Source organism: Cucumis melo, chromosome 9 (genome assembly GCF_025177605.1).
Source record: "Cucumis melo cultivar AY chromosome 9, USDA_Cmelo_AY_1.0, whole genome shotgun sequence".
Classification (NCBI taxonomy): domain Eukaryota; kingdom Viridiplantae; phylum Streptophyta; class Magnoliopsida; order Cucurbitales; family Cucurbitaceae; genus Cucumis; species Cucumis melo.
This window is the reverse complement of record NC_066865.1, coordinates 10,087,292-10,096,353: the sequence shown is the minus strand read 5'-3', so window position 1 is coordinate 10,096,353 and position 9,062 is coordinate 10,087,292. Positions and strand designations below refer to the sequence as shown.

General features: G+C 36.4%; 1 protein-coding gene and 1 pseudogene across 16 annotated transcripts; both read left to right on the top strand.

The window, feature by feature from the left end:
• The first annotated feature begins 2,500 nt into the window (after positions 1–2,500).
• Positions 2,501–8,191, top strand: LOC103503376 (pentatricopeptide repeat-containing protein At1g53600, mitochondrial). Of its 16 annotated transcripts, none has more exons than XM_051089511.1 (11): positions 2,501–4,710; positions 4,900–5,013; positions 5,225–5,311; positions 5,494–5,621; positions 5,694–5,753; positions 6,523–6,581; positions 6,664–6,813; positions 6,933–7,088; positions 7,223–7,434; positions 7,548–7,641; positions 7,716–8,191. In XM_051089511.1, exons 1-2 carry the CDS (start codon positions 2,528–2,530, stop codon positions 4,913–4,915), a joined length of 2,199 nt encoding a protein of 732 aa, XP_050945468.1. In that variant the 5' UTR covers positions 2,501–2,527; the 3' UTR covers positions 4,916–5,013; positions 5,225–5,311; positions 5,494–5,621; positions 5,694–5,753; positions 6,523–6,581; positions 6,664–6,813; positions 6,933–7,088; positions 7,223–7,434; positions 7,548–7,641; positions 7,716–8,191. The 16 variants fall into 16 exon arrangements, with proteins under 16 accessions (XP_050945468.1, XP_050945467.1, XP_050945461.1 ...); XM_051089510.1 differs by having other exon boundaries at positions 5,170–5,311; XM_051089504.1 differs by having other exon boundaries at positions 5,119–5,311.
• On the top strand, positions 5,149–8,806 carry LOC103503377 (mitogen-activated protein kinase 18-like; annotated as a pseudogene).
• Positions 8,807–9,062: the final 256 nt, after the last annotated feature.

Sequence of the window (9,062 nt, the reverse complement as noted above, 5' to 3'; positions counted from 1 at the left end):
GAGATAGAAAACTCATCAACGCCTGAAGTCGAAGATTGAAGATAGAAGCTTTCTTCCAAGACTCCAACTTCAAGAACACCCTCAAACATTGAAGCTTTTTTAAAGATACAAACTTTCTTCCAAGACTCCAACTTCAAGAACACCCTCGAAGATTGAAGCTCCTTTGAAGATACAACTTTCTTCGAAAACTCCAACTCCAAGAACATCACGTGCTTCGCTTCCTTAAATCAAGCATAAGCATCCAACCGAGAGAGAATCAGAGGATCAAATTCTAGAGATCGGACTGCATCGCATGAAATCAACATAAATACAACATTAACACAAGTTCAACTCCATGAACTAAATTTCTTTTGAAATCTCGTGTGAACTGAGAGCGGTCAGTCAGCTTCACACCATCTTTCGGGCTAAGCTAGCAAGTAGTTTGGGAGGGGGTGTGACATAGTCAATCCTCAACTTAAGTTGCTTTCTTTCTCCTCCTCTAAATTCAGACCAACTGACTCAAATGTGCCTTTTATGCGAGGTACATTGAACTCTCAACAAAAGTGCGAGCAAATTACAAGTAAGGTGTAATATGAGATTGCTAATCCACATGAAGATGGCAGTCTCGTTGTTCAAGAAGCTCAAGACTCAGATGTTGAATCAGTCCCAAGTGTAAGTAGTGAGGAATTAGAAGAGGTTGAAGATTATGAGATTTTGAAGAATATAATCTGCGATGTCCACGAGTTGTTTGTGAAGGAAGGTGTAGAAGAAGAACAACCTTCTCTTAAGAAAATAAGAGAAGAAACCGTATAGCATTTGCATGACATTATCGAAGCTTGTGGTATATCTTTCCTTTGAGTTCCTTAAACTTTATCTCCAGCATTAAAAGTAGTCCTGGATGTGATAGTGCATCAAAAGTACTTTTAAGTATAGAAAGGAGCTAGGAGTATATATATATATATATAAATGGTAGTTAGGAAGCAAATTAAGTCGATATCCCCGATTCTGGTTTTGCTACAAGTACCAAAAAAAGTAAAGTTTTGATCAAGATTCTTCAAATCCATCTAGAGTTCTCTTGTACATTAATACTCATGAACTATCTACGTAAAGATTTTTGGATCATAAATGATTATGGTTTGTATGATCATAGAGAGATTGTGTATTTAGCTAGAGCTTATTTCTTTAACAGAGTTCATATAGAAGCCTTGATCTTTTGGAGGTAATTTAGTATGGCAAGCCGATTTCCAGCAAACAGTATGCCATGTAAAAGAAGAAGTTGTTTAGATTTATAGCAGAAAGTAGTTTGCTCGGATTTTTTATTTTCTAGAAAACTTGAAGGTTAAAGAAGTGAGTGAGTTTTAAATTCTTATGGGGCTTTAGTTACACTGGAAAGAAAATGTTATAATTGACCAAAGTTAGCAAACGTTGGCTCTGATTGGAAATTTTTTCTGTTAATTAATTCCTCCAAATTTTTGTAATTTGGAAAATGGCTTTTGGACACTGTTTGTATCCTTGAATATGTAGTTTTACTCTGTCACTAGTGATTCTTCACAGAACCTGGTTTTGATTTGCTTATTTTCAACTTGTTTGCATTGTTGTCAGAATTGTGTTTGGGAAGTTTTTAGAGATTTTTTCAAAGCAAGCTTCTCAGCATAAGACCTCGGTGGAGCCATCAAATTTTAGCCTCCTTGTGGTGTTCCTTCTCCAAGGATTTCGAGTTTGTTCCGATGCAAGTTTTTAAGCTTATTTAGTCGCCTTTTATTTAGATGGTTGTTTAGTTTGATTTAGTCTTTTATTTGTATTTGTATCTCTTTGTACTTCTTTTGGTTTAGTTTTTCCTTTAGACATTCCTCATTTGATTTTGGTTTTTAGCTTGTTTGGATATGATGAGGGTGTAATGGGGGTGTCAACCTAGTTGAGATGCCCAAGTGACCCATTGTTACATGTTCATTGTATAATTCTCTTGTACTATGAGTTTCTATCTCATTATTAATATATTAATTAAGAGGTCATGTCCTTTTCAAAAAAGTGTCCCAAGATGTCCTAGGATGAAGAACACAAGCCTTTATATTTTTGGATCTCGTGTCTACATTGTCCCAAGATTCCTTGGGATGAAAAACATAATCCTTTATGTTCTTTGTGTTTCACATGTATTTTGTGAGGTAATATTGGGGATGATTTCACCTGAGATTGGACTGAGATATATCATAGTGTTGCTTAAGTTCAATGATGAGTTCATGTTTTTCTTGATCGAGACTGCCTCGAGATGGTACTGAGATTCAGAATAGGTTAACTATTTTGCTTTGTCACGTTTGTTTTTTGTTTTGCAGATGCCTCTTGTCACCAAGATTAACTTGAGAGACATTTAAAATATAAAACTAAAAGTGTGCTAGTTCTCACAATTTCCCAAAAAAAAGAAAAATCTTGAAAGGGCATTCTAAAAGTAAAATAAAATAATAAACAATTACCGTAGAAAGTAGGAAAGGTTGAAAAGTTTGCCGTTAAAATAAACGGGCACCTCCAAAATGGACTCTCGTTTGAACGTTGGATGGTAGAGTTTATGTTCTCTGTCGCCAAATGTGAAGCTTTTCAGAGCATGACACCCAAATCAATGGCCATCTTTGTTTTCAAGCAATTGCCAACGTTTCCCCCTCCCAATTTCAAGCCTTTTTCTTTCAATTTTTCCAACCAAGTACTTTCAAAGCGGGGAAATTTTGACTCTGCTACAAGGCAGAAAAGCAACAAGTTTCTCGTCTACTGCAACTCCCAAATCACAAAATTCGGTAGGAATGGTTGTATCAAGGAAGCAGAGTCCATTTTCAATCGTATGCCTAACAAGAGCACCGTCTCTTGGACTGCTTTGCTCACTGCATACGCTGAAAACGGCGAAATAAATAAAGCCTGTGAAGTGTTCTACAAAATACCTGATCCAAATGTTGCATCCTATAATGCGATGATTACGGCATATCATCGGAGAAACATGGTAGATGAGGCTTTTGAGTTGTTTTCTAGCATGCCTCAGCGTAATTCTGTTTCCTATGCTACCATGATCACTGGGTTTGTGCATGCTGGAATGTTTGATATGGCCGAGAAGTTGCATCGTGAAAAACCGGTTATCGTGTCCTCTAATGTGTTAATTAATGGGTATTCGAAGGTGGGGAGAATAGAAGATGCGGTTCGGATCTTTGATGGCATGGAAGAAAAGGATGTGGTTTCTTGGAGCTCAATGATTGCTGGGCTCTGCAGAGTTGGGAAAATTGTTGAGGCTAGAAAGTTGTTTGACAAAATGCCTGACAGAAATGTTGTCACTTGGACAGTAATGATTGATGGGTATATGAAGATGGAAAATTTTAGAGATGGTTTCATATTGTTTCTAAATATGAGAAGGGAAGGGGTGGAGGTTAATGCAACTACCTTGACGGTTTTGCTTGAAGCCTGTGGTTCTTTTGATCGATATGGAGAAGGAATTCAAATCCATGGGTTGGTTCTATCCTTGGGGTTTGACGTAGATCCTTATCTAGCCAATTCTATGATCACAATGTATTCTAGATGTTATTCTATCGATGCAGCTGCTAAACAATTTGATTTAATCGTCAAGAAGGATATAGTTACATGGAATTCTTTGATTACGGGTTATGTTCAATCTGGAAACTTGGAAAAAGCTGTCTTTCTATTTGAGAAAATGCCACAAAAGGATGTGGTTTCCTGGACAACTTTGATTTGTGGGTTTGCCAGCAAGGGGAGGATTGATGAATTCATTAGTTTGTTTCAAATGACGCCTGAGAAGGATGCTATTACTTGGACTGCTGTAATTTCAGGGCTCGTGAGCATAGAGGAATATGAGATAGCTTTCCGTTGGTTTATTAAGATGTTTCAGAGTGTAATCAAGCCAAATGCATTCACATTGAGTTGTGTGCTTAGTGCGGCCGCCAGTATGGCAATATTAAACCAAGGGTTGCAGATCCATGCTATTGTGACAAAGATGAGTTTGGAAAATGATCTATCAATCCAGAATTCTTTAGTTTCCATGTATTCAAAGTGTGGAAATGTGGATGATGCATTGAAAATGTTCTATTATATCAAGGTTCCTAATGTTGTTGCTTACAATACCATTATCACTGGGCTAGCTCAAAATGGACTTGGGAAAGAAGCACTTAAGTTATTCACGAAAATGCAGGATGATTACCTTGTACCTAATCATATTACATTTCTAGGTGTTCTTTCCGCATGTGTCCATGTGGGACTTGTGGAAGAGGGGAGGAGATACTTTGGTCTAATGAGATCTTTTTATGATATTCAACCTGAGCCTGATCATTACGCTTGCATGGTTGATCTTCTTTGCCGAGCTGGAATGTTCGACAAAGCAGTTAGTTTGATTTCTTCAATGCCATTTGACCCTCATCAAGGTGTTTGGGGAGCATTGCTTGGGGCAAGCTGGACCCACCTCCGTCTTGATGTTGCAGAGCTTGCAGCTCAAAATCTCTTTGAACTGGAACCTAATAGTGCAACACCTTACGTGATTTTATCTAATTTACATTCTATTTCTGGTGATAAGAGAAAACATGAGCTTATAAGGTTGATGAAGAAATCAAGAGGGTTAAAGAAGAGTCCAGGTTGTAGTTGGATAATACTTAAAGATGAAGTCCATCTATTCCATGCAGGACGTCAATCCATCAAAAACATCAAGGAGATGACAGAAATTCTATGTGCACTGGCAGCAGAAGTAGGAAGGTGGAAAACATCATAAGAATGAAAAAATGGCAGAATCAGATTGGTTCCTTGGAAATTACCATTACAATTATTGGATTGTATTTGTTCAATTTTGTATGATTGGTTTTGTGCAAAAGTTAAATATTTGGATTACAGTGATTTTTGGTATTCTATTTCTGATGTCATCAACATAATTCATTTGATCTGTAGGAAGCCAAAGAAGTAAACTTTTTTACTGAATATGGGAATGCTAACAGATAGAAGATTCTTGAAGTTGTTGGAAGGGGAAGTTATGGAGTCGTTTGTTCTGCTACAGGCAAACTGGTGAGGAAGTTGTAATAAAGATTAAAGAGAATTCATGATATTTTTTATCACGCATCTGATGCTATTCGAATCCTTAGTGAAGTTAAGTTGCTTAGATTGTTTCAGCATCCCGATATTGTTGACATCAAGCATATTATGTTACCACCTTCTAATAAGGAATTTAGGGACATTTATGTGGTTTTTGAGCTTATGGAGTCTGATCTTCATCAAGTTGTTAAAGCAATTGATGACTTGACGCGTGAACATCGTCAATTCTTCCTCTATCAAATGCTACGTGCATTGAAATTCATGCATACAGGTACTTCAGCTGTTTCTGTTTTTGGTATAATACATGTGACTGCATGCTTGTATTTTATCTGTGGCAATAGAGTTCACGAATATATTTCTTTTTCTTTCTTATCTTTTGGTATAAATGGTATTTGGATTTTTTTGTTTTGTTTTAAATCGGGTATAATGACCTGGTAAAAATCATGTTTGCAGCGAATGTGTATCTTAGAGATCTGAAGCCAAAGAATATATTAGCAAATGCCAATTGCAAGCTTAAAATTTGTGATTTGGGACTTGCAAGAGTTGCTTTCAGTGATACCCCAACTACTGTATTTTGGACAGTATGTTCTTTCTTCTACTACTTGTAAATTATTTATTTGTTTTTTGGTGTTTCTAACTGATGACGTTTGCAGGACCATGCTGCTACAAGATGGTACAGAGCTCTGGAGTTGTGTGGATCGTTCTGTTCCAAGGTAGGCAGCAAACTAATTCACATTGGAGGACACTATCTTTGTTATCGATTTTTTTTTACTAATTTTTGAAATTTCTTGACGTAACTGTGAACTTGTTGATGGGATCCGGTAATGTAGAATGAAAATATAGATTTTATTTATGAATTGAAGTAAGAAGTACAGAGTAATTGCATTGAGAGAATCTCAATTCAATATGCTAGGGCTAATCCTCTTGCTCCCCTCTCTTCCAAGGATGAACAAGCCTAACAATGTTCTTTCTCAAATGCTAACTCCTTTCCCGCCTAATAGCAGAAGCTATTTATACCTTCCCCAACCAACTTCCCCTAACTAACTCATTACAGCTAATTAATAACTACTTCACACTTTTCATCCCCTTTCACACGTGCGGTACTCCTTCTCCTCTTCTGCTATATTGTAATATAATAGGAGGTCTATCACTTGTTTACTTTGAATTCTTTCCTGGACATTTAGTTTTGATGGTTATGTAAAATTTCAATGTATAGCGAATCAATCTGGTAATGCATCATTACGATGACTTATGTTACCTATGCTGTTATTGATTCTCTCAATGTTATAAGCAAAAAATTTTCCCCCAATCACCTTCACTCACAAGGAAAGGGCACAAAAAGGGAGAAAAGGTCAAATTTCCATCTTCTAGTGATTTACTGGCCATGGTTCAGTTTGAATTACTTTTGCTTTCATCATCCATGAATAGTATGTAATATAAATAGTGCTTTATAGGAAACAATAATGCACAATTCTTGTTCAGGGGGCACTACGGAACTGTCCTGGAAGTTGAAATATCTTTCATTCATGTAACTGTGTCAGGTTATCTATGTTTTTCTGAAATTTTTTTTTCAAAGTTACTTCTTTTTTTGGTTATCTAATGTTTGTTATCTTCTGTTTATAGTATACTCCTGTGGTAGACATTTGAAGTGTTGGCTGCATATTTGCTGAGGTTTTGATGGGGAAGCTACTGTTTCCGGGTAAAAGTGTTGCACATCAGTTGGATTTGATTACTGATCTTCTTGGGACCCGCTCATTGGAAACCATTTCAGGAGTTTGTTCCTTGCAACTTCTCTCTCCTCATTTATTATCCCATCCCCTCTTTGTGTATTGATGTCTTGTTTTATCCTTTTACTTTGATTATAGTAGTCATGTTTTATTGGTACTGTTTAGGTTTGAAATGAAGAGGCCAGAAAATATTTGACAAAAATGAAAAAGAAATCTGCAGTGCCATTTTCACGAAGATTTCCCAAGGTGGATCGTACAGCCATCTGCTTATTGGAAAGACTATTAGCATTTAATCCAAAGGATCGACCATCAGTTGTGGAGGTAAAAGTTCTCTATTTTGATTGTTATTTCGCAGATGTGAATCTGGGATTATGAAGTTGTGGTAAAAGAAATTACTTACCTCTTTTCGCTATAATTTAATTAAAACCCCCTTTCTCATATATATATGTTGACAGGTTGTGGCTGATCCTTGTTTTAAAGGCCTAGCCAAAGTTGAAAGAGAACCTTCTTGTCAGCCAATCTCAAGATCGGAATTTGAGTTTGAGAGACGGAAATTAACAAAGGATGATGTTAGGGAATTGTTGTACAGAGAAATATTAGAATATCATCCTCAAATTCGTGAAGATTATTTGAACGGAACTGAGACTACAAAGCTCCTCTATCCTAGGTTCATATCCATTTTCCTTTTCGACCTTGCAATTTTCAAGTGATTCTTGAGTTCATTTTTGGTGATATTTTAGTACCTAATATGACAGTCTCCTAACGTCGTCAGCATTACAGGTCATTTTAAAAGCCAATTCACCTTCCACAAGGATAATAACGGTAAAAACGCGCCTGTTTTGCCTCTAGAATGGAAACACTTCTCCCTGCCACGGTATGAGGCTAAATTTTAAAGAAAGTATTTTTTTTTTCATTCAATTTTTTCTCATGCCTCTTAATCATTCGCAGGAGCAAGTGTGGAGTTCCTCTTTCCTGCAGGGAGTCTTTTCATGATTGTGTCATAGCAAAGATAGCTAAGGAGTCCACATTATTACTATAGCATATAGTTAGGTTGGGGACAGGTGTAGTGTAATATAAGTTTTTAATCCAAGGTTGTGTTCTTACAGTGTCAACCATTTTGTTAACCGTTGTTAGGTCCACTGTTTGCTCAAATTTGGTTTCACCTGACCATGAACACGTTCGGCAAAATCCCAAAGTTTGTAATAATAGTATGGGATTACCGGATAGCACCTTTGGGAATCCATCAAAAGGGCTCATCCTCCACCTAAAGTGCCTACTGGTATGAACATATTTCTCATGGTTTTCCCCCTCAAAGTTTCTCTTTTTTTTTTCAATGGACAAATTCTGTTAAGAGTATCTCTTTTGAATGAGAATCTTGTAAGCTTGTATAATGCAAGATTTTACTTAAGCTCTTTCAAGCTCAACTACCACTGTGTATACTGATATACATCTTGCTTTGGTTTTGCTGCAAATCTAGGACTAGTTGCTGTACCTATTCTCCCATATGAGCACCGAAACATAAAAGATGTTTATTCAAAGCTAACGTCACAAATTAGAAGTTTGGATTTCTGAATGAGGAATTTCCTTAATTTAATCCCTGATTTCCCGGCATTGTAATTTGATGAGATCCTTGCACAGTTGTTCGTTCGCTCTGAAACTAACCATTATTACCTGGCACGAACAGCAGTAGATCCATAGGTCTTGCTTTGGTTCCATTAGAGAACCTAACAGAAGCTATTGCAGGCTGAGGCTTAGGTTGGGAGTGGCAGCCATTGCCACTGCCACTGCTGCTCATTGGAGTAACTGAGATAGGCATAACCAACAGTAGTGTATTTCTGATCGTCATGGAATTTCTGTAGTTGTAGGCTTATGCCTTCTTATAATGGTCTTTTTGTTAAATGCATTTGCTTCTTATCATGCCATGTAATTATGACTTCTTAATTGTATTTACATTTGAATGAAGAATTGTATATTGTAATATGAGCAAACTATGTGAATCATAATCAATAAAATGGTGATAAGTTGAAACGTTTTTTAAATCGAACTTAGTTCGGTGGTATTTGACACGATTTTCTATCTTAGAGGTGAGACATTTAATTTTCATCACATTGTGTATTGGAAAAGAAGTATAAATTTAGTTTTATAAATTAGTTATTAGACATCTAATACTACAATATTTAGTAAAAAATCAAGGTCAAAATGGGACGAAGAATTAGATTTAGAAACACCTAGACAAAGATAAAGGTAGGACCTCTTGAAAAAAACTAGATTCAAAATATTTTAAAGACTAGACTA